General features: G+C 35.5%; 2 protein-coding genes across 10 annotated transcripts in view; both read left to right on the top strand.

Moving 5' to 3' along the window:
- Positions 1-11,077, top strand: part of LOC128985504 (homeodomain-interacting protein kinase 2) — a 65,662-nt gene extending 54,585 nt beyond the window's left edge. For all 4 annotated transcript variants that reach the window (XM_054405056.1, XM_054405059.1, XM_054405058.1 and 1 more), the window contains exons 18-20: positions 338-514; positions 1,636-2,001; positions 5,299-11,077. In XM_054405056.1, coding sequence (XP_054261031.1) covers positions 338-514; positions 1,636-1,996 — 538 coding nt within the window. In that variant the 3' untranslated portion in view covers positions 1,997-2,001; positions 5,299-11,077. The remainder of the gene's footprint in view (positions 1-337; positions 515-1,635; positions 2,002-5,298) is intronic.
- A 3,174-nt stretch (positions 11,078-14,251) lies between these two features.
- The window catches only part of LOC128985509 (nuclear transcription factor Y subunit alpha), a 49,217-nt gene continuing 37,889 nt past the window's right edge, over positions 14,252-25,579 (top strand). For 2 of the 6 annotated variants that reach the window (XM_054405067.1, XM_054405073.1), the window contains exons 1-2: positions 14,252-14,366; positions 16,607-16,717. In XM_054405067.1, the coding sequence (XP_054261042.1) occupies positions 16,634-16,717 (84 nt within the window). In that variant the 5' untranslated portion in view covers positions 14,252-14,366; positions 16,607-16,633. The other 4 variants (XM_054405071.1, XM_054405072.1, XM_054405068.1 and 1 more) reach the window with 4 other exon arrangements.

A 25,579-nucleotide genomic window follows, 5' to 3' on the forward strand; every position in this document is an offset into this window, starting at 1 on the left:
ATTTTAAATAATCTGTCATCCTCCTGCCGAATAAATGAAGGTATGGGAATGACGCCGTGTTATCCAAAAATAGAGTGGTCTTGGCTGTGTTCCGAACCTCTTGCTCTCCTCAAAATGGAGGAAATTGGCTTCACTACTGGTTTTGCTATAGATATATGAGTGACGACTCTATTTTTATTCTCTGCTCTGTGAGAACGTCCATTCTCCCCCAATCAATAATCACAGAGGCCACTTTTCTCATTTTACACTTTACAGTTTAAAAAAGTTAAAAAAAGTAGTCATAATCCCACACACTTTTTTGGATGGGCCAAGGATTGAGCATGTCATCTTCTTACAGTGGAGAGAAGGCGTACACAATGGCAGCCCCCAGTCACAAGCGCGGGGGAGGAGAGGTGGTGGTTAGGGCAGGGTATCACCTGGTACAGCCCCCCACTGCTCATTCTAGCAGGGACCATGTCATCACTACAGCCAAGGCCTGGTCCTCTCAAGCCATCCCCGTACACCAGGGATACAGGTAACACCTGAATTTTATACTTCCAATGCCCGTTTTCAAGAAATTAATTTTTGCCTAGCCCCAACAGCATTGAAACAATAAAGTAACATTAAAACTAAGCTTATTCAGCACAGGAAGAAACAAATCGATCTTTGGAGGTTTTTTTACACTTAATAACTTTTTTTACACCTAATAACATTCTTTAGAGATTGCAGACAATTAGCTTGGATCAGAGATTCCCCAAAAAAACTACATGAAAATTAATAACACACTTTTGACTCTATATTTTGGCAGTGTTCATTATTTTGAACAACAGCTTTTTTTAGACGGGGCTCAGTAACCAGTTTTTTTTTTTTAGCGAATTTCCTTAGGGAAGTAGCTATTACCGTAGGTCTCGATGGTAAGACCTAGGCCCGGGACCGATTTACTTTTTCATTTTGATGTCCCCAGAGGCCAAAAACACCATTCGTTCAAATTTTTATATATCTATATATAGATATATATATATATATATGTGTCCATCCGCACGATAACTTGAGTAATTTTTGTCCGATTTTGATAAAATTTGGTTTGAAGGTGTAAGGCGGGATAAACTCGAACGAGTTCGCGAACCAGCATGATTGGACTATGGGAACGGGGGTTTACGGGGGGTTTTATGGGGTAAAAATAGGTTTTTCCCATTTTTGACCAAAAAAAAATAAAATTTTGCAAAATCTTTTCAAACCATTTTGTAGAGCTTAAAAAAACAAATAATTTAGTATATTGAAGTGTTACTATGCGCCTAATGGTTACGGAGAAAATTCCAAAAAAATGTAAATTTTAAATTCCCATGTTATTCTTATGGAGAATGAGTAAACTGTTGTAGTGTGCTTGTTTATGAACATATTTTGATCAAATTTGGAAAATGTTTTTATTTCTTACTAACTATTAACATTTTACAAAAAAAAGTTTTACCCTCCCTGATGCAGCAAACCTAAGTACCTGTTAAAATAATTCTATTTAAATAGGAAATAAATGTTAAATTTTTAAGTAGACATTTTAGTGTAAATCCAATCAGACATATGGAAATTCGCTTAGTCTGCAGGTTTGCTGCGGCGGGGGTATTTGTTAATTTGGTTCTAACTAAAGCCTGTATGTTGCAGCACTCACCTGTCCCCTCAGCCCCTGAGTGGCAGTCGTTTGTCTCCTCTAGCAGGACAGCCACTGTATCACCAGAGTGAGTTGTACCGTAGACAAGCAGCAGCAGTGTACGTCACTTCTACTCAGCCCACCTACCTGCCTCCCACACACCAGGTGCCTGCCTTCACTACTGGGAGAGCTCTGCCTCCGCCAGCACACCACGCCAGCGCCCGCCCACTGCTAGCCACCCACTCACATCCATTACCTGCCCACATGCAGCCTGCAGCCATGTTCCCTGCCCACCCTCAGGTCGCCAGCTTCGGCTACATCAGCCCTGCCAAGAGTCACCAGTACCATCAGACTCCTCTGTGGTTCACAGAGTAGACCAAGTAAGTGAAATCCATCATCTAGAATGCGGCTGGTTATACAGGGTTGCCACCAGCCATGAAAACCTTGAAAAGCGTGAATTATGCGTGAATTTAGGTGACCATGAAAAAGTGCGTGAATTATGCGTGAATTTCGCCATTGGACCATGAATTCTCAAAATCATTATTAATAATTCAGCCAAAACCCCTAAATGTGCTGAATCAAATACTCCGTATTAAAACCATTCTCGAAATGAACACCGAGATAAAACGTCAAAGTGGGAGTGTCAAGATAAAAAGTTTTGTTGCCATGCCACGAACAGAAACGATTGCGTAGTTTATTCAAGGTCAAATCCGATCGTAACCGACGTCAGCCGAGTAGTCTAGAGATGAGAATTATCGTTGTTTTCCGGCAACGGTTATAACGATAACGCAGCTGCCCAATAACGTGTTGCGGCGTTCAGTTATCGTTGTCGGTTGATCAGTTCAGTTTTCAGTTGTAGTCGGGAGTCGGGCGTGGCCCAGACAGGATGCGTTATTCTCACTGAGCTAAAATTATAACTGGAGGTAGCACTGCCATGGCAGAAGTCTGTCAAAAGCGTGTCGCTAATTTTGTTAGGTTGGTATAGCAGTGAGTTTTTTCATCCAATGACATGGCTTCTATAACTAGGTTTGTATGGCAGTGAGTTTTTTCATCCAATAACATGGCTTCTTTATAACTCACACCTCACGCAAACATGGCGGCTGGCGACACGCATCTTTGACATTCAGTGCTACCATTGACTAATGGTGCTACCTCCAGTTAGAATTATAGCTCAGTGGTTATTCTAGTTCGTTTCAGAAGTTATCGTTGCTCTGGTAGCGTTACGGCAACGGCACTAATGGCAATGCATGTTTTCGTTTTCGTTGTCCGCGCGGCTTTCCTGCAACATTGTGTAGATAGATACGTTATTATAATAACAGGGAGTTCTCCGCAACGTGTTGCCGCGATAACGTTGCCGTGGCCGCAACACTGTTATTCATCCTGTTATGTTATAACGCCCATCTCTACCGAGTACCGATCTACCGATAAAATCGATGCTTTCGGAGCCAAAACATCGATCACATCGATGTTTGTTCCGAGTTTCTCGTCTGTTCTCTGCACTGTAACAGCCAATTAACCTAAAACCAATACAATTCAGTTACGGAAAACATCAATACTGTATTTCATTACTTTTTTTGGCCTAAAAGACCGATGTAACAAACCAAATCATCGGTTCGGTAATCTACCATCGATGTAAACAAACAACTTCGAACATCGATAGAAAAGACATCGATGTTTCGAAAACATCGACAATCGGAATTGATTTGATGCTCGCTCTCACTCATGTCTCATTCTCTACTCTCTACTCTAGTGTTCGTGTGGAAGGAAATACAGAATAACCATAACCTAAAAGTTTTAAACTGATCTGAAACTTGTCAAACGTTTGAAGTAGTGGTGGACACTGGACAGTAAGATCACTTTTTGCACTCGTGATTCCGTTTTGTGCTTCTTATAATTGATTACCCAACACTCAGTGGAACAAGTGTTCAGATTAAATATTTTTTATTACTGATATATCATACTTCCGATACTTTACAACGTTAAAATAAGAAGTACCTTGCCTTGCCATAAAGGTCAAAATGGCTTGCTCCGGCTGGAACTTAATCGTCTTCTGTGTTTGTTTGGTCAAATATGTCGTATTTCAAACTACTGTCAGTGTTGAGTAAATGTGTTTACAACGTGAGTTTAAGTTTATTTATTTAGGCCTAAGTTGCAAGAAGTCAATGTTGTGCTGAAAAATGGTGATTTCGTTCTGAGGCTGGTAAATGTAAATGTTTTGTTAGAAGCATAGGTGTTTTCAGTCAATACGAATCTAACTAATGAGATGTAAATTTAATTAAATAATTGTTTTAACTGTGATTTAAACCTGTGTAGGCAAATGATAATATATAAACTGATCCAATCGGAAGAAACATCCTTCTAAACTAAGTTTATTTTAACCTTTTCTGTAATGTAATTAATTATTTTTTTATTACTTAAAAGTTAGCCTATGTTTAAACTTACATTTAACTAATCCACTAATATTTAACTATTTAACTAAATATTTATTTACATAATATTACCTTTTTAGAGTGTTTTTATCAGTCAGTCGGTAACCTTTAATCTTCTCAATAAATAAAAGTTGGTTCAGGCCTAACTTAGCCTAGATTCAGCTTTGGATTACAATGTAGGCTAGCCTACTGTGTTACAGTAGTAATAGATTGCATGTGCGTTTTAGTAGGCCTAGATATGGCCCATTACTAAGTTAACCGTTTCTTGATCATGTTCTTAACATTTGTTTTTATTATGCCTATTATCTTAATTACCGGTATGCGTTATGCCTATTATCTTAATTTGATGTTTAGACAGTAAAGTTCTAGGCCATTGCTGGATTAACTAAGTTAACCCTTTTATGTTTGGATGCAATGTTTTTTAGGTTAGGCCTATACCTAACTACCAATCCGACTTATTATTTATTTATTATTTCTTCTAACGTTTGAATTTATCATTAGGCCTAAGTTATGATGTTGTTAAATCAGATGTTTCAATTTTTTTTAAGAATTACATTGTAGTATCACACACAAGATTTTTATTAAATATCCTTTTTCATCTGTGATTTTACTTTCTTTAGACTGGATAAATTTTATTAAATTCTTATTTTTCACTCTAAAATAATTGCATGAAATGTGTTTTATTTTATAGTAGCACACAAAACTATATATTGTCGATAAATTAATGTACAATTCTGAACTAGGCAATACTCTTTTATGGTGAAATTGTGCGAGCATATACCCCATGAATTTTTCAAAACTACCAATGAAAACCTTGAATTATGCATGAATTTTTTTATCTCACTTTGGTGGCAACCCTGTTATAACAACTAGAGTGTGCGGTTTTTTTATACACTTTCTTCTGGAATTAGAGTTTTAAGATAAAAACCTGCCCGCTACCAACGTTTGTTGAATTAAATGTTGGTTTTATATAAGAACTAAATAAAATAAGTTATTATAGGTCTGTTTACTAGAGAGATCTCTCCAGTAGGAGCTATACATATTCTTCTTAGGTAACCAGTCTTAACTTTTCTCTCAAAATTTGTTGTCTCATCAAATTCAAATTCAAAAATTCAAATTCAAATATATTTATTTGTGATAATACAAAATCTTGGCCTCGCGAAGTTTACAAAACTTGTCGGCGAGGTCCAGTTGATCCACAAAAATCCTTTATTCTTCTGAATATTGTTATGTTTTTTTCTGTTTCAGTTGAACTGCGATGCAGATGAACAATTATTTTGGACTGGATGAGATTTGTTGCAATCTTTATCTTAATGTTGGACATTGATGATATGTAATTTATCTTATGTTTTTATTAATCGTTTTAATTGAGGAATAACATTGTGATTACGTAACGACTGGGGCGTTAGTTGACTCTGTGGCTATATTTTTTTAACGTAGCTTAGGCGTATAGTGGTGGCTGTTTGGTTACCTGTACATATTGTTCATGTGCCTATGTAGTCCTTGCCCCGAACCATGGCCAGCTTCCGGTCAGAAGCCTAAATTGTGACCATTTCAGTGTTAGTGACCATTACTAGCATTGTTTTTGTGGAGGAGGTGAAAATGATAATATTGTATAGTTTGTTCAGTGATCACAAATTTTGATTTATATTTTTAACATTTTTTTAAAAACAAAGTCAAACTGTTGCATAAAATGTATCTATTTCAAGTTCAAAACTTGTTGAGGAATGCTGGATCATTATTGTTTGTTTTGTTAACTAAACTGGATTTAGTTGGTTCAGATCACTATGTATTTATTGTTTGTTTTATTGGTAGATTTTACCAACTTGTAATAGAGTTTATTACTTGGTAGGTTATAACTTGAGGTTGTAACCAAAAGAAGAATTATTTACACAAAATTTTATTTTTATCTCCAATAATATTTTTTTAACTTTTTTGAAGAAATGTGCATGTAAATCTGTTTAGATAAATTCTCGTTTTTATATTATATGTTTTATTATGTTGTAGTTGCTAAAAGAATGGAATGTTTGATTGAAATGGAAAAATCACTCTAACAAGCTGTAAAGATGTGTCGTAACTTCTCTATGTTAATAACTATTGCTAAGAAGTAATACTTATTTCTTGTGTTGACATAATATTTCTCATGTTTATCTTTGAAGAAAAATGTAGTAAAATATTCTTTTTAAGTTTCATGAAACTTTCACACTCTAAGCTAAATCATTAGAATTACAAACATAAATAGCACTCAGGGATTTTGTATGTAGTTTTAGACTGCAAGAATTATTGTAGATATCTCAATAATGAAACTATTCTTGTGCTTGAAGTGTAATAACTGGCAATTTACAATCCTAGACCATGCAGTAACACTTTCACTACTATATTGCCTCTGCCGTGACTAGGATATGTTAGGACACCAATAAACGAGACTAACACTAAAATGATCACAAAAAGACTGTTCCGAAGTTAGCTACTCCTAGGTTAGTGTTGTAAAATAGCTTAAACATATTGTGATTATATCGTAGACTAAGAATTGTAGGGGTTGGTATTTAATAATTATTGTGATTAACTAATGTATTTTATTCTTAATTATTTAACTACCAAATTTAATTTAGATGTTATTGTAGTTGTGCGATGATTTTACTGTGAGGATTGTTTAGCATGTTTTGTTGTGTATATAGGAGAACATAAGTACAACTGAATGTACACTCGGTCGATGTTAGTGTAGGTTGGGCCTTAGTGGGACGTAGGTTTTAGCCAATCATATTTTTATTGAAGACAGGGATATTCTCCTAATGTTGCACGGTTGTTGCAAGATATATTGCCTTATTATTATACACACTATGTCGTGAGCTCCCGTCTAGTTTTATCGTTCTCTAGCAACCGTGGTTCGGTTTTTGTTCACCAATTGTTCTGGCTTTAAATGTAACAGCTTCGGTTGTTGATATTCTTTTACATTGCATTCCTGATGAAAAGAAACATGTAATAGAAATTATCTTGTTGTTCTTCATGTCAAATTACAGTGTTTGTTGTTGTTAGTGCATTATAAGAATTAATGTATTTTAAACACATCATTTTAAAACATAACGCTTTTGGTGTATCAAAAATATATTTTAAATTATCATATGGTGTACATAAATATAAGTTTTTAAATTATGTTTCATCAAAATAATATTTTAAAGTGTTTATTTTTTTAAATTATTTGTTTGCTTTGGTGAGTTTATGATATTGAGATATGATAAAGATTAAATTTATTTATTTCTCAAAATGCATGATTACCCATAAATTAATGTAAAAAATGTGTGGCTAGAATATTTATTTTGTATGTTTTAAATGTTTAACGTTTACATGTTTGTATAGTTTCAAATAATCAAAAATATATTTTGGACATTTTAATCGTTTTATCCTTGAATATATTTTTAAAATAAAATGTTTATTCAATGTAGAGGATGTTTTGAACGAACTACAACAAAGTATAAGTATTTGAACAATCAGAAAAAATATTAGTCGATGCTGTGTACATGACCCTACTAACCAGACCAATATTTCTTGAAACCTAACAGACCAATCATGTTGTACACTATAGGTGAGTGAATCTATTTGACGATTAATTTAATTTACACTGTCGGAATTAAGTTTCAAGGTGGATTTTTTTTTTTTATTCAAACAATAGAATTGTTTCTAAACACCTCATAATAGATGATAAGTTAACCATATATTTGAAATTATTGGTTATTTGCTACGCATGTCTGTCTTTTTCACATCAGTGAACATTAAGTACATTAGTATACATTCTTACTTACTGCCATGGCCACTTGTACCCATGATGGTACTTGGCCTCGCCAACACGTTCTCACCAGTTCTCTCGGTCCTCCGAATCTTCTTCTACTAGTCTCATTTTTTTTCATATATTTCCGGACTTGATCATATACATATGGTCTTAAATTGTACATAAGATGAATAAGTGTGATACTGTCCAAATATCTGAGTTGAAAGGAGCAAAACATTTTGACCGTTTTTCATAAACTTTATCTTCAACTATCAACATTTTTATCGTCTAAATTCCTATGTTAAGGAGCGAACGATGGGTGAGCTCATCCATGTAAATATTTGTTTGTGTAAAGATGCATTTTATGAACATGCATCAAAATGCAATTTGTAGGTTGTAGGTAGTCTCTCTTATATCTTAACTGTTAGGCTGTGAATAACTTTTCAAAAATTCTATTTTTGTTCATGCTAATTTTTGCACCGGCTTTTGTAACAGTTGTTAGTATCTTTTTTACCTGGGGGCGAATATATATCAGCAAGCCCTCTTTTTTTAAGAAACACTCAAGACGGAAGTAATTCATATTAATTGTGGCTATAAAATAAAACTTATATGTTGTGTAATTAAATTGAATTGTTATTGATAATTTCAAATGCTACATTTACGTACAAGTCAGGGGTTTATAAATTAGTTACACATGTATTTTATTATCATTGATTAGTAGTAAAGAGTTTTAACAAGTAGTTGTGTCGATTACTCGATTTAATGAATTACATGTAACATTTAGAAGTTTTTGAGAGAAAGCTAGTTAACCACGATTACTTTGATACTTGCAAGAAATATTGGTCACTCATATTTATAGAGGTGTTTTCAAGCAAAATTTTACCAATGATAAGCACTTACTGTTCCTGCCAGTTTTGTACTAGACAATTAGAATAGCCTGTTAAACGTCAGTTATTCTTGCAAATTTTTACTCTTTATCTCTAATCAATGTACTGTAACAAATTATCATAAGGTGAACTGTTTGCTATAGAATCATTGTGATGTCTAAGTCTGTGGACAATATTGTTTAAATATATAGCTCAATATCTCGAGGATGTACGATATTGTCTTGAGTGTCTAATTAGCTTTAAATAGAGGAATATATATTTAATATCGACCGAATTATCGTAATACCACACACTCTTTAGGTGTTAGATGTATCGTAATAAAATATTATCTAGGGAAATTGTCTTTGTTCGATTAAGCTTCTTTTTATTATTTTTCTGCATAATCGAGGTAAAGGATTGATATATTTTTGGGTCTGATATTTTTGACATTATATTATATTAAGGAATAAGTAGAACGCTGTCACTGTAGGATTTTATAGAAATTATTTAGCTTTAAAGTACAACTTGTTTAATACGTCAGATCGTTTCATTATGTATATTTTCACCCAAATACGTAGTCATTTGCTTTATTGTTTGTTAGTTGGTTTTACGTAATAGACATAATGCATAGCCTTACTGGTACGAACGCATTTGTGTGGTATTGTAGGTATAATTATTTCTGTAAGTATGCATTTTATCCTATAATCCAATGTTCGGAGGAGGTTACAGTAGCAGTGCTATGGAATTGAGTTTCGTTCTGTTTTACTCCTCTTAATAGAGATGTGGTGGTGGAAAAATGTCCATTCTTAACAATTAATTAAAAACATGTAAACAAAATTTTAATAGAAACTAATATAAGTCATATTGTTCACATAGTATAACAGTTAGTAATCCTCTGATGGTAGTTCGGAGTGTATTTGCAATTTTAAATGCTGTTTATTAGTATTTTATACTCATTCGTCTTCAACTTCCTATATAAGAGATTTCTTCAAAGTCTGTGGTTCACTTATAAATCCGATAATTGCATTTATTTTAACACATTGCCATACAAAACTACTTGCATTTTCAAAGTTTTCCCCTAGCACATTTCTATTATTGTTTATTATGATGTTACACGTTATTATTTGTATTCTATGTTTGGGTAGTTTTGTTAGTAGTGTCTGTAGATTATTAATTTTTGGTGGATGCAGTGGTATTGTTAATGGGATGGCTTGTGGCCTAAAATGAATTATTGTACTTACCGATTCATAAGTTCTACACCCAAACAGTTAGAAATAACTAACATTTCAAATTTTTTATGAAAATCTTGAGTTGTGTGAATAGACCCATAGTATGATTTTATGTGTTTAATGTTTGTTAAATATTACCTGTACTATTCTCCTTCAAAATTCATTCTAAACTGTCGTAGTGTTCTATAATTCTATTAATCTGTAATCCAGATGCATGCTGAATGTGATTTGTTAACACATGTTGTAATTATGATTTTCGCTTGTCCAAATTAGTTGAATCATTTTCAGGGTGATATCTGTGTACAACTGGCCTAAATCCTGCTATGTTGAGATTATGCCTGAGATAAGGAGTCACGTATATTCATTAAATAACTCATAGAAATATATTAGAGGATCATTATAAAGGTTGAATATTTATTGCAAATACTATATATTAGGTTTAGATTTGTTTAGGTTTATGGTTTTTAGTGATTGTAAGCTGTATCTATCACATTTACAATGTCATTGCATGGCTCAGACTTGATACAAGCGTGATGTTCGTTATGTTACGACTAACCCAGGCTAGAGGTCAGGAAACTAGTGGGCTGGATATCCTTGCCGATGTGCAAACACAACTTGGTCATAGAGCCCATATGCTCCCACTTGATGATGTTTTTCCAACAAAAGATTAACGTTACCAAAGTAAAAAAAAATAGTAACGGGACCAGAGTTTGGACCGATCCTTTCCAAGAAACGTAAAAATAATAATATTGATTTTCTATAGCTGTTTGTGCTTCCTAAATTTTTTCATTACAAATGTGGATTCTGTAGATTTTAACTACATATTTTTTATTTGTAAACTGTACTCAAATTTAAAATTAAACAAAAAACAGTAGACTTAAAGATAATTTACATATTTACGATAAGTAAAATGTTGAACCAATAACATGTTTAACCTACAACAGGTTTGAACTTGTTTCCAGTCCACTATTTTCCCCGCCCCAATCTCCTACTAGTGTCCACTAACCTGTACATATTTTTGTTTGTGAGGACTTTATTATTGTAAGTGACACATATCAGGTCTATTGTTTGTAGGTTATACGCTTCAACTAATGTATTCATTCATTTTATGTTGAACTGCTTCTGTGTTACTACTAAATAAATACAAAAAATTTGCATTTTGTCAACCCATGCATTTGTTTGATTACCTTTATTCTTATCTTTAAAGAAATTTAAATCTAAAAATTAATACTGTTAGTCTGTTTTAAAAGTGTAATTTTAAATTCTTTCATGCGGCGAATAGACAAATTTTGACTATTTTAATTGCCCTGATGGTTCTTGTAACTAGGTTCACAGTTATTTGTCTTTGGCTGTGTTCATGTCAGAGCTGTGATTAGCGATACTAGCTGCGATCCCAACAATGCATAGATTATACGACATGCTTTCTTGATGGGCCCGTTTACGTCGGAGCTGAGTTGTTAATCACTCTTGGGGCCCGACCATCGATGAGAGCTCAGCGATAATAGCTTAGTCCTTTTCCTCAGCTAGTATCGAGGTTCCTAACATGTGTGAGATGTAGACAATTTAATATCGGAAGTTATTATGGGACAAGTGTGATAAAAATAGATTTATATACAGTTATGGAGTGAAATCGCTTATGAATTTACAATTTAATATAAATAGTGTTAGGATGTACATAATATTCCTAATATTTTACATCCTTATATGTCCCTTTACTGTATGTGATGCTAAAATGAACTATTCCTGAAAATCATTACAAGCTCATTTTCAACTAAACACACAAACTCACAAATCAACCTTGCAGTGTGAGTATCGCGGCTCAGACATGTCATCGTTGCTATGATCGTTTATCACAGCTCCAGCATGAACCTGCGATTGTAAAAAACCTTTGCTCACTTATAAAATTGTTATTGATGTTCATTGTCAATTATTAAACTAACTTGGTCCATTCCTTGGCTGTATTACTGTTGGATCTTTTGACTCCATTAGGTTTTGGGTGACTCGGTATGATAATTTTATCAATTGAAATTTTAATCTAATACATTAGGGACTTGGAGATTATGAAGAAGAATTTACATCTGGTCCAATAGTTACTCAGCTCCTAAACCACTTGGTTAAGAGAAATGAGAATTGCTATCAAAGATTCTTATAAAAGAGGTTGGCTGCCTCTTACAACCTTGCATTTGCTAGACCACATAGTCCTCGGGCCTTATTTATTTGTATCATTAGAGCAAGGGATGAGCCAGCACGATTACTAGAGTGGACCACCAGGATGCAAACCCATCGCCATATTACTGCCTTGGATTTGTTGTCAATCAATCCTTCTACTGACTCGCCTAATTAAATTTGTTGCAAGGTTATACTTAATTATTTAAATATTAAAAATCTGTTTTTATCTTGATCAATTCTCTATGGTTAACTAATTAATGGGTTCGCTCAATAAACAACCAGGTAATGCAATTATATGTTTTGAAGTTATTTTTTGTAATTGTGAGAAAAATGTTGTCTACTGTAATAAGAGTGTGAACTACATCATTGCCGCTACGGATTAGCCGCACGAAGCTTTTAACTGAGTGTAACCATACATTTTGAGTGTGGTAATGAATGACTGCTTGTAATACACACAAGATTTTTCTATCGCCATAATTAACTTATAATACACAAATTAACTGTTTGGTTGTATATAAAATATCATTTAGATTATGTTATTTCTGTGGTTGGTATAGAAAAGACAACTGTGATATCAGCATTCCCGCTCTGGCAATGCGCTATTTTGTGTATTTTGTGCGCTATTTTGTATAATGTGTATTTTGTGCGCTATTTCGGGTATGGCAATGTGATCATTTTTCGTTTTTTTAACGGTAATAGGGGTTGGCTTTCAAGAAAAATATGTAATACAAGTTTTCTGTTAGTTTATTTTTGCTTACTGTGATATTTACACAATGAGCTGCAGGTAAAAATTCCCGACAAAAGTTCAATAGTTAGGGTACAACATAGGCCCATTTATTTTATGTACCTATGTGAAATCATTATAACTTGTTTTTTTGTTGTAGTAACCAATGTTGTGCAATACTTTTTTACCTATCAACCTATTAAGCAAGTTTTTTTTCAACTAAGTAGGCCTAAACTTGTAATTAAGCTATCATTTGAAAGTTAAATCGTAAATTACAGTATTTTCATACACGCATAAGTGCCTCATATAATTTTTAAGGTAGCCTAGCCTTATAAGTTAGTCTATCTTTAAAGGATAAGAATATCTCTTTCAAACTAAAGAGGACCAATGAAATTTTGTTCCTGAAACGAAACCAAAGGCGGATGTGTAATTTTTACATAACATATTTGAGCATAAATTTTTTCTCTCCAGAGTGTCCTCTCCGTCGCAAAGCACGGATACAGCAGCTAGTTTATAATGAACTTTAAAGCATTTTGCCAGCGTTTCAACTACACAAGTTGGTTCTATGATATTCAATAGCATTACAAGTGGGAACTGACAAAATAGAATTACAGTAATGCTTATTATGTTTTTGATTTACAAATAATTTGTGATATTGTGCAAATATTTGGTTAGTGCATGTATTTTTTTACTTCCCCCCCTACATATAGTATATGGAGAAAGTATGTTTTCGCCAAGTTCTTCGAGTAAGTTTTGAGTGAGTATATCTTTTTGGGTCCCCCTGAACCCCAAAAAGTGGTTTTCAAAGAGGATGTCTGTGTGTATGTGTTTGTCTGGATACTCAGAGCAGAGCTACAAACCACACCTGTAGTCCGATTTTGATGAAATCTGGCATGTACTAATCCATGGTATATCCAGGAATTTTTTTAATTTTATTGAAATTTTGATTTTTTATGTTGATTTTTCCATAAAACCCATAAAATAACGGGAAATCGGATTTTTTTCAATGGATAGCACAATTTTTGCTATATATAGCAGGATAGGATCTACTACATCAATGTTATGTAGCACTTTCGAAAAAGTTACTTTTTCTACTTTTAGCAAATGTTGTAGGCTATAACATTTGCTAGATGTTAGGCCTACACAAATATGCTACCGTATATGGCAGATTTTGCTGTCTTAACTTACGAAGGACGGGTACTGTACTCTGCTAGTAAGTAGTAGTCTAATAAATGGATGAGGAAATCGGGTCTTGAGAATAATATAATTATGTATTCTATAATAGCCCCGTGGGCTGAGACTCGTGAGAAAATAACATTTAGCCTTTAGCCTCGATCTGTGTCATCATCGCACAATCACCCCTTCCTCAAACTGTCATGGCGGACTAATATTTTGAAGCCCTGTGCGAGAGTATCAGGACATCGACCGCTTTGGCGCGTCAGCTACATTTGACGGGACTGGGCAACGGAGAGAGGCCAATACCAAGAGCTGCTGATTCGCCTTTCATTGGTGATACAATTTCCGACCAATCATTGGGAATAGTGCAGTCTAAAATATCCAATGTAAGTCCACAAATTATAAAACATCCGTTAGGCTCATTATTTTGTTATTCACTTGATAACTTTGATTGTAAATCAGCCAGAATTTTAAAATTTTATTTTCACTTGAGATTTTTACCTTGCAGTTGGGAATGAGATTGTAGGGAGCCATTTTGTGTCGTGTCAAAACTTAGGTGCAATATTTTTATTAGGAATAGGATGTTTCTTCTGCGTTTAGTAATTAGGTAGGCATTAATTTTTGTAACCTTCAAAATTCTCCGACATAATTTTGTTAGCTTCGTTATGAACGGAGAACTAAAACTAAACAAAATAGCTTAGGCCTAGGCTAGAAGTCAAGACCACCCTAGCAACAATTCAAGGTCTTACAATATTGAGGCCTAAACTTATGTATAACTTGTACCAGGGACATCCTACAACGATACAATTATTTAAGGGTTTATTTACCGCTGACTTGGAAGAGAATACGTAAATCATACCTACTAAATATGACACAAGGCTTTGTTTCAAAATGTCATTCAAGTTAACCTAGGCTAGGCCCTATCTGATCTGAGGATCAGGCCTAGGCTTAGATCAAAACAGGACTGGTCCAAGTTAGACCTAGTTTGATTTTGATTCAAGAATCAAGAATAATTTATTCCAAGGCTAGGCCAAAGGATTAGGCCAAGGCTAAATTATGATTTGGGCTCTCTCAAACTATTAGGTTAGTAACTTAGGCCTAGGGCTCATTTCAATTTTTAAATTTCCACCAATCTATACGTAAACTAGGTAAAGGCCTGTTTTGCAAGAAGCAGCTGATGCGTCTGGTGGTTAGCAATGACCGCTAGATCAATAAAATAAGTTAATTGCTCAGCGACCGCTAGATCAATAAAATAAGTTAGGCTAATTGCTCAGCGTCTATCGCCCGGGGCTATTTTGCCAGAAGTGCCTATTCCTTGGGATTATTTGACCAGTGAGTGGGTTTCTTCGGTTGCGAAAGGAGTGCTGTTTGTGATATCTTAAGTTATGAGCTGTAAAAAGCAAATAAATTAGTACCTAAAGTTTTGATAGCTAAGGAATTGAAAGAGGGATAAGTTATTATAAATTATTAATAGAAAATCATCTCCGTTCTAGAAAAGCAGGTTTTCTTAAATTTCTTGGATCAGTTTATCATATTAAGTTAAGTTATTTGTGATAAAGTTAAATCCCCACTTTGAATGTGGCATGTCAGTGTGAAATTAAAAACTGGGTTAAAAATACAAGTTTTAATTTAACAGTGGTACTTTGGTATTATCCAGAGGCCATCCTTAAATAGCGCGCTGCGGCGGTCATTTCAGGTTGGGTTAAGTTATCATAAATGGAAAGAACATAAGCTACCTACTTTAATTGACCTACTGTCCAAATTTGACATAAATTACAATTAGCGGCCGTTGAGTTCTGCCTCCCAGAAGGTAGCGATGTCGGCGAGGATTGAGTTGAATGCGTCGCCCCCGCTAGCTGCCGCACCAGATAAAGGCGGTGAAAGGTGATGCGCGCACGCTCCGGTAAACGACCTCACCTTGGCCTACTTGGAGGGGATTTGGCTGGTGAAAGTATGACTCATCTGGTATTGTTTGATTCTTACTTAAGTTAATGAAATAAAGAAAGTCCTACAAACATATTTATGATAACCCAACCCAACATAACTACTGCAATAAGCTTTATAAGGGTGGCCTCCGGATAATATACCAAAGTACCATAACAGTCAACAACAAAACATGTGTTTCATCTTCTATAGGATGCTAGCGACTGTGTCTCCATCTGCTCCATGAGCAGTGGTCCCGGGTCCGCGATAGATGCTAGCAGCGGCTTAGTTACAGACACTGGTGGCCATACGGTGCGATAAGACGCTTCTGACAATATAGATTAACCTGTAACAATGCAAAGCAGTGGGCAGCAATTGACGCGGAGTGATCATTGCTACCTAATTTATTTCTATAACCCAGGTGCTAGACCTACATCTATTGCTGCAAGCTACATTTGTTACATAGAAGCTATCTTCTCACATTTAAGCTCGAGCTTAGACTGCTTGATTGCTTCATGCAAATGAATCGCCCACACCCTGCCTTACCTTAGGACCAAAAGCCCTCTTTCAAATTTGTAACGTATCATGATAACCTACGTGTCAAATGAACAAGTTTCTGTGAATTTTACACCAAATTGTTATAATAGGCCCTACGTCATGAACTTTTTCATTGTAAAGTGCTATAAAAGATGGTCTTTTACAGCAGTGATTCAGTGGACGAAGTAGTGCGATGGAGCAGCAAATATCAACTGCTGATGGTCAGCAGATGACAGTCATGCAGACAGTTCCTGCTTCAGCCGGTCAACAAGTCCAGGTGTGTAAATTATTTTATGTTATTTATTTTTAAAGGCTAAAGTTTGTACTTAAGTATGACTGCAGTACTGCACATAAAATAATTTAAATTAAGTAGGCTATATAGGTAAATTTTATGTATTTTGTTAAAGCCAAAGTTTGTATACAGTAACTTAGGCCTAATAGTATCTCTGATCGATTTTGAAGCATGTAAAGTTTGTAGCGAGTCAAATTCAAATGATCAAGAACGTGCGCCGAAACAAGGAAACAACAACGACCAATCACGTGAACGCGCAGTGATATTTAACTTGCAACGGTCACCGCACTTGGGGACCAGACGTCTGTCGTTGATGATCGGAAATTTGTAATTCTCAAATCAATTCGTCAAAATTCACTTTCGGAAGATCATTACGTGTGTTTCGGAAACAAAAACAATTGTTTGATTCCCGGAGTGTTTAGAAATCGAATCGCGAAGCAACGAGAGCAAAAATTAACTAATTGAATTATCATATTTGAGTCTGACTGTCCGGCATTGATCGAGAAACGTTTTGTCAAAATTGACCGTTTCGCGTAGTCTTACCCCAAGTGAAGCCTATTAGTAAAAATATGTTTTAGTGTCGTCTGTTTGTCTTCTATGTATGTATAAGTAAATGTACTGTGTAATTTATGTCAAGTGTGTTTAGTTGAGCCAATCTGTCCAAATTGAATGATTAATCATGTTTCTTACAGCATTCATGTTATAGTATGTTAGCCTAATCACATGTTTCGAAATTAGTGTCAATTATTTTTAATAGTTAAAGCATTTATAGGTCTTACATATGATAAATATTTGAAAGAGAGATTTATGTCAATTCTATTTTTATATTGAGATTTTTATATCAAACTTCATTTTTAATATTTTCAATCAAGGTTATATCATCGTCACAAATTTCATTCTTTTGTAAACTATATTTTAATCTAAATCACTTCCTGAGTACATTAAATAAATCTGAGAGTATTTGATTGTGCAGAGTAAATTCAATCATCAAATCAGAGCACAGGGACGGATTTCCCACTAGGCACACTAGGCCAGTGCCTAAGGGCGGCAGGCCCCCGACCGGTGCCGTCCCTAACGTTTTCCCCGCTGCTTACGAGTGCCGCCACTTACAAGTGCCACCCCTTACGTTTTCCCGCTGCTTACGAGTGTCACTGCTTACGAGTGCCACCCCTTACGTTTTTCCCGCCGCTTACGAGTGCCGCCCCTTAGTTTTCCCCGCCGATTACGAGTGCCACCACTTACAAGTGCCACCTCTTACGTTTTCCCACCGCTTATGAGTGCCGCCGTTTACGTCTGCCACCTCTTACGAGTGCCGCCGCTTACGAGTACCGCCACTTACAAGTGCCACCCCTTACGTTTTCCCGCCGCCTACGAGTGTGCTGCTTACGGCTGCCGCCGCTGCCATAGTCCGCCGACATTAGGCGCGACCGCGACGGCACGGTGGTGACGGAAAACAACAGTCAAAGGGCAATGATGAGATAGATGAGTTAACAATGGTTAAAAGTAGGAGGAAACCATTGTAAGGACTTAACAAAGATATTTATGTGAAAATATATAAATTCAAAGTCGTTATTTCTTATATTCAACTCAAGTACTGTATTTCAATATTACGTATTTTAATGTTTGTGGGATGGTAGACCTTTTCAACTGTAATTAAAATTAAAAAAAATAACTTGCAGTGTTCTTTTATAAGCACTCAAGATGGGTTGGACCACAGAAAACGTACTACTATAACCCAGAATGCCAACCGCATGGTAAAAAGCATTAAGCGTTTTGAGAGAGGTTTGCCTGTCAATCCGTAGGCAGCGCCACCAGCGTTGCCATGCAATAGCATAGCAACGATGGTGGCGCTGCCTACGGATTGACAGGCAAAGCTCTCTCAAAACACTTAATGCTTTTTACCATGCGGTTGGCATTCTGGGTTATATTAGTACGTTTTCTGTGGTTGGACTTAGTTTATATTTAAAAAATAATTACTTTTCACCACACAATGTTTTAGCCGTTTTACAAAACATTAATTGGAGGCTGGAAGCTATGTAATTGCTGTCCAGGACCGAAATGGCAGCTGTCATCTTCACTGGGGACTGATTTGGTTTTTACGGCCATAGGGTCACAAAACCAGTTATTCGCTTACTTACTTAAAACAATGTATACAAAATAAAATATTCAAGCAATATCCATATGAATTTTATGTCATCGCTGCCTGGCAACTATTTATTAGTATATTTTTGCTGGTTTCTCTAAATTATTTCTTCACATACGGTAACCTTAAAGTTGTAGTTGTGTAAACTGTTAATGTGCATTTATAGTGTGAAAATTACAACTGGCCATCCATTTTTGTATAGTGTGGTGAAAAATGGCGTTCGTACCACGGGTCGAAAGGGTTTTGCAGCTCTTGACTTGGTCCCGAATTTAAAAAACTACGAGCCGGCAAAACCTCATTTTCGGGCCTAGGTACGAGGGGGGTGGCACTAAGGATAGTGCCTAGGGGGGAAATATGTATAAATCCGTCCCTGTCAGAGCATAGTCTCGGTAGAAGGATAGGGTTGCAATAAAGGCTATGAGGATAGGCTTCCATTAAAGTCGTAAACATTCATTTTAATAAAACAAATCAAATAATCGACTCAGTAGTCGATTTGGCCCAGTTTTTGCAATTGAGCACTAAGGTGTGAGTCATTCACAGATCCACGAATAGCCCCTTTTGTATCATTCAATTAGCTGGCCAATTGTAAATAAACTATCACTTGGGAAGCCTGGTAGCCTAAAAATACATTAAATAAAATAAACCTAGTTTCCCGAGGCTCTGCACCCTCAACGTCACAAAAGAATAAGTGTCACAATCAATTCTCTCTTTTGATAATATTTGGAAGTTTTCATTGGGAATATATATACGCACCTTTGTATTGTTAATGAAAGAGTATGAATATTTGAAGTTATTTAATATACAACATTGTTATTCATTGATTCTATTGATTTCCCTGTGTTCATCATTTATCAAGGTAATCGGCATAACCGAATGATTGCATTAGAGTGTAAAATATTGGTATTGATCTTTTGAAACAACCATTATAGTGATTTCTACAACTAGGTTTTAAACAGTGTATAAAAAATTGGTATTTACAGCTATTATATTACAGAATCAATACATAAATTGCAGCATTTCAGTAAAGTCAACATTTTATTTTCAGGGTGAAGGCTTGCATTATATTATATTGTAAGAAGTGTTATAATATAAGATCATTGAAATTAATTATAGGAGGACTCCTATCAGATCTCTCACGGTCCATCAATCGGACTTCTGGGGTACTTAATTACAAGGGCTCACATTTAACATCTTAATTCCACTGCGCGGCTCTGTGATTTGTCCTCAGTAGTCTGATTAAAGTTATTAAATTTCATTTTCAAACCCCACCAGGGGGCAACTTTTTGGTATAGTCACACCTCTATGCAATATCAAAATATATTGCACTAGTGTACCTGTTGCTCGAATTCGAACAATTGCGAAGCATTTCAGGCGACTCACGAAGATTATGGAAATACTCACGATCTACACAACAGTTAGATATAACCAAAATCTTTTGTAAATATCTAATCTTTTTTTAAAAAGCTGATCTTGTTTTTTAGTATTTTTAGTGTAAATAAAAACATTATTTCTATTTATTTTACTTGTTCGTGTTCTATGACTTTTTCTATGTTTCCATTGTTTGCAAATCGGTTATTTCAATGATTGCTCAAGAAATGTAGCACAGTGTTAATTCAGTTTTATGTTTAGCCTATATCAAATTGTCCAGGATTTCTCGCTCTTTTCCAGTGTAATAATTACACCAACCACACGATTGCGTCTACAGATGCAATATGCCAAAGAATATCACCTACTTACAATCTCCAAGAAGTGGTAAAAAAAGGCAGAAACCAACCCATACAATAGATACCTATAAGTTAACTCCATAAGAAATAATTTTAAAAGTTACTGTGATATTAGGATTTTCCACTGATTTGGTAATAGAACATTATATTGCAAAACGAACATGACACGATGCACAAGAAAATCAATTTTAAAATCAGAAAAATCCATTGCAAATACTGTACTTCATTTTGACAAATTCAATAAATCACAATTTAAATATTAACAGCTGTTGCATTAAAGAGTAGTGAGTGTAGAATTATGCATATGGTCGTAATGTAAACAAATCTGAAGAGGCAACTTTAAAGGCTTCTGGGGCAGAGCCCCAAGGGAATTTACCTCTTTCCTCTTTTGGTGGCTCATCTACAGACCAAGACCTTTCTTTAGAGACCCCTACCAAGTTTCTACGCCCAGCCGTTCTCTCAAATTAGCTGTGACAAAAACCCCGTTTTCCTCCATAAGAATAACATGGGATGGGAATTTAAAGGCCACGGGGGCAGAGCCCCAAGGGAATTCACCATGTTTCTCTTTTGATGGCTCATCTACACACCAAGACCTTTCTTTAGACACCTCTACCGAGTTTCTATGCCCAGCCGTTCTCTCAAAATAGCTGTGACAAAGAAAAACAGTTTCAAATTAATATATAGATATAGAAGTGAAGTAATGTTTTGAAGAGATGAGATGGTGATAACAAAGTAGAAGTTTTTTATTTTTCTTTACAAAAAGATTCAGCAAGAATCTTTTATTTTTCTTTACAAGTTATAGATTTAGCCTAACTGATAAAAAACTAATTTGTTTTGAAAAGTCATCAAGACTTGATGAAATATTTTTTTGTGAAAATGCAGTATTTTGTACAAGGAAAATATATTCCTAACCATCATTAACCCAAGATCTGACGCACTAGAAATTTCTGTAGGGGCGGAGTCATTATTTTTACTACCAATTAATAAGCCATATCTTATACTAGTTGTGTTTTGTTAATTTTATCTCAGGCCTGGGGGTTTCCTTTCCTGTGTAGTGTAGCCAAATCTTAAGAAGTTTGTGATGAAATTTGAGACATTTAATTGCCATAACAAATTGATAAACCATTCTAATCTTATCATTAGTGTGTTTACTGTAAGATTGTCACAACTGATAAGAGCTTTTAAAAATAAACTATTTCAATTATAATAATAATTTAAATAATAATACAGTAGAACCTCTATGAGAAGTGTCTCAATGGGATTGGGGAAATAGTCTTATTATCGAGGTGCTCTTCTTGTCGAGGGTCGTATTATCAAGGTCATTTCGGCCAGCCGTCGTATCATCAAGGTTAATAAAAGCACTGAGCATCTAAATATTGAGTGCATTTCAGAACTTATGCATACACATATTTTTCTTTTTATTACAATAGTGCAGAAGGCTACTGTTAATATTGTGTAACAAATTGAAATAGGTTATTAAATAAAATGTAAGGGTTCGGTAATAAAAAAAAAACTAGAGTTAATTTTTTGAGCTATGGTAGCCTATAATAATACAGTACATACATTATTATAAAAAAATAACAGATTTTTGTTTGTTTGGACTTGTTTATGAATTTGTAGTCCAAGGCACTATCAATTACAGTTATCGATTTAAGAACTAAATACATTACTTGACTTGTAATAATACAAACGATAATCGGTAATGCAGTAAGTAAAGACTTAGATCACAATGAATTGACACGCTACTGGTAGGCTACTAAAGATCTATCGAAGATAAATCATTTGCTGAAAAATGGTATGGGGTCGGTGCGTGTGGACCAGGGGTTCCACTTGTTCTAGGTTGAATTGACTTTGTTTCCTCCAAACCACCCGTTCTAGCGAATTCCCGTGGGAACTGCCTCATACAGTTACGTAGAGTCACAGAGAATTTGTTGTCCCTTCCGCTATCCTTTCCCCCCTTTCCATCACATACTACAGCACTCATGCGGTAGAATAACCAAGTGCGCTACAACTGCTGTACAAATACGCTATGTGGCCATCGCTGTTCAGGTTCTTCCTTGCTCGATAGTAGTAAATTTCCACCCCAACATACCAGAGCTATAGGCGCACGGTTGTCCCATAATCTTGTATCCTCTGCACGTTACTTCTCTGTGGTATAGTCGTGTTACCAAGGTTGACTTCTCAAAACGACTTGTCATAGAGGGTCTGAGTTGCCTAGTAATTTTGCAAAAAGATGAGGATGTTTAAATGGAAATAGTCATATTATAGAGGATAATTTAACATAGAGTGTTAATTGCTAATGTTTCAATGGGATTCAAAAAGTATACCGGTACTTGTAATCAAAGTTATAGTGTCATTGAGGGTCATGTAAACTAGTTTCTTTTGTAATCTAGTTTAATAATCTAATTGTATAAATAACATGATTGTGATAAGAGAGAGTGAGAATACTTTCTTTTTAAATGAACAATATATTTTCAATTTTATGTTTCATAGATCAAATGTGACACAGGCCTGCAATTCCCTTCAGTGAAATTGCACACTTTTAAAATGATTCAATGATTCAATGATTCAATGATTCAATGATTTATTCGGCCATTAAGCAAAGCAATAGGCTAAGTCAATACAATACAATACAAAGTAATTAAATAATAAATAGTCTCTTGATTCACAAATGAATGCATGTTAGATAAATATAATAATAAGGAAACAAATAAAACCATGCAAAACAAAACTGTAGCAAAACCATGCAAAAAAAAAACAGGCAAGAAAATAGCCATGCAAGGCAGTCAGTGCATGAGCATTACCTATAACAAAACTGGTAGTCCTACTTTATAAAATTCAGACAGGTCATAAAAAGGGTTTTCCGTCAACCAGTCCTTCATTACTGCCTTGAACCTTGAAATAGGCAAGTCCCTTATGGCTACTGGTAGGTGGTTGAAAAATCTGTAACCTGAAACAGGGAAGCATTTAATTGTTCTGCTCAGCCTGTGTCTATGTGCAAAAACATTTAAAGAATTTCTTGTGGCATAGTTGTGTACTTGGTTGTTTCTCAAAAGGTGCACTTCATTTGCCTTAATTTCTAAAAGACATTGAAAGATATATACATTATATACAGTCATGATGTGGTTTTGTTGGAACAGAGGACGGCAGTGTTCCAGGTACTGGGCTCCACTCAGCACCCTGACAGCCTCCTTTTGCAACACTAGAATTTTACTTACACCAGAAGAATGGCCCCAGAGCCTGGTTCCGTAAATAATGATGGAGTGGAAAAAAGCAAAATAAGAGGCTCGAATGAATTCCCCAGACAAGTCAGTACTCAGTCTTCTGAGCAGGAATATGACCCTGCTCAGCCTACCGCACACCGACTCTATGTGGTCTCCCCAGGTGAGGTGTGGGTCCAGAGTGAAGCCCAATAACTTCACAGGTCCAGTCTTTTCACATGCCATGTCCAGACTGAAGGTCATTGATTGGGTTTTGGACTCATTCAAAACAAGTTTGTTATCATTGAACCATGAGGTGGCCATGACAAGAAGGCTTTCAACCTTAGATCTAGAAATACTGAGGATGGGATCCTTGGCAAACAGGGTTGTGTCATCAGCATAAAATATGGCTCTACCAGACACATGGTAGTACAAGTCATTAATAGACACAAGGAACAGAAATGGGCCCAAAATGGAGCCTTGAGGAACACCATGATTCACAGACAAAAGAGAGGAGTTTCTACCTCTCCAAGATACTACCTGTTGTCTATTGCTAAGATAGGATCTGAGCACCTTGAGTGCATCGCCGCGTACGCCATATCTTTCCAGCTTCAGGATTAGGATATTGTGTGAAACACAATCAAATGCTCGTGAAAGGTCACAAAGCAAAACTGAGACATTTAATCTATTTTCGAGTGAGTTGAGCACAGTCTGGAGAAGGGAGTCCACTGCCGAGACAGTAGACCTGCCCCTCCTAAAACCAAACTGAGCTGGCACAAGCAGGCGATGGTCCTCAAAGTGCTCGTACAACTGTTCTAGCATAACAGCTTCAAACACTTTGGCAAATATGGGGATAATAGCAATAGGCCTATAACTACTGACATTGTCATGGGCTCCTTTCTTAAACACTGGGACTACCCTGGATATTTTCATTGCATCAGGAAAAATTCCCTCTTTCAGACAAGCATTGATCACATTTGCAAGGTGATTTGCAACATAGTGGACAAAACCTTTTAGTAGATCAGTTGACATATCAAAGTAATCTTTACTTTTAGATTGCTTGAAACTGTGAACAATTTTAATTATGTTAAGGGCAGTAACAGGCTTCCAAGAAAAGTCGAAGGGAACCAAAGGAACCTTTTCCAGGTTACATCCAGTACTGTCTACATTGGGGTTAGCCCCTTGTGAAATATTATTTACAGTGCTACAGCTGTTTACAAGTTCCTCCACAGAGTTAAGGAAATATTCATTAAAATCCTCTGCTTTAGCAAATTCACAACTAACAGGAGCTGACTTAGTCCTAGTTCCCTTAATAAAATCCCAAGCTGCTTTACAGGGATTAGGTGCCTGTGAGATAGATGAGGCAAGGTAAGCTTGTTTTGCCTCTTTTACTTTTATTTTATAATCAGTCCTCAAACTCCTTAAATAAGGTATGAGAGCAGGGCTACTTTTTGAAATATCGCTAACTAGGATTACTTGATCTCTCAACTTAGACAACTCTGGATTGTACCAGTTACCAGACTTCTTAATTTTATTGTTTTGAGTAGGCCTACTATCAGTTATCTTTGTTTTGAGGGGGACACAAGAGTCAAAAGCATACTTAATGTTGTCAAAAAAATATGTAAATGACATACAAGCTGGAAGATAGGCCAGAGATTTATTCCATAAATTCTGATATGATTTCAACACATCGTGAAATGCCTTAACATTTGATGGGCTGAGTAACCTAAAGCTAACCTTAAAACTAAGTTTACCAGCTAACAGTTCCTCCCCCTTCAAG

The sequence above is a fragment of the Macrosteles quadrilineatus genome, unplaced genomic scaffold (assembly GCF_028750875.1).
Source record: "Macrosteles quadrilineatus isolate MER2022 unplaced genomic scaffold, UCM_ALF_1.0 Scaffold_2__2_contigs__length_208266976, whole genome shotgun sequence".
Lineage (NCBI taxonomy): Eukaryota > Metazoa > Arthropoda > Insecta > Hemiptera > Cicadellidae > Macrosteles > Macrosteles quadrilineatus.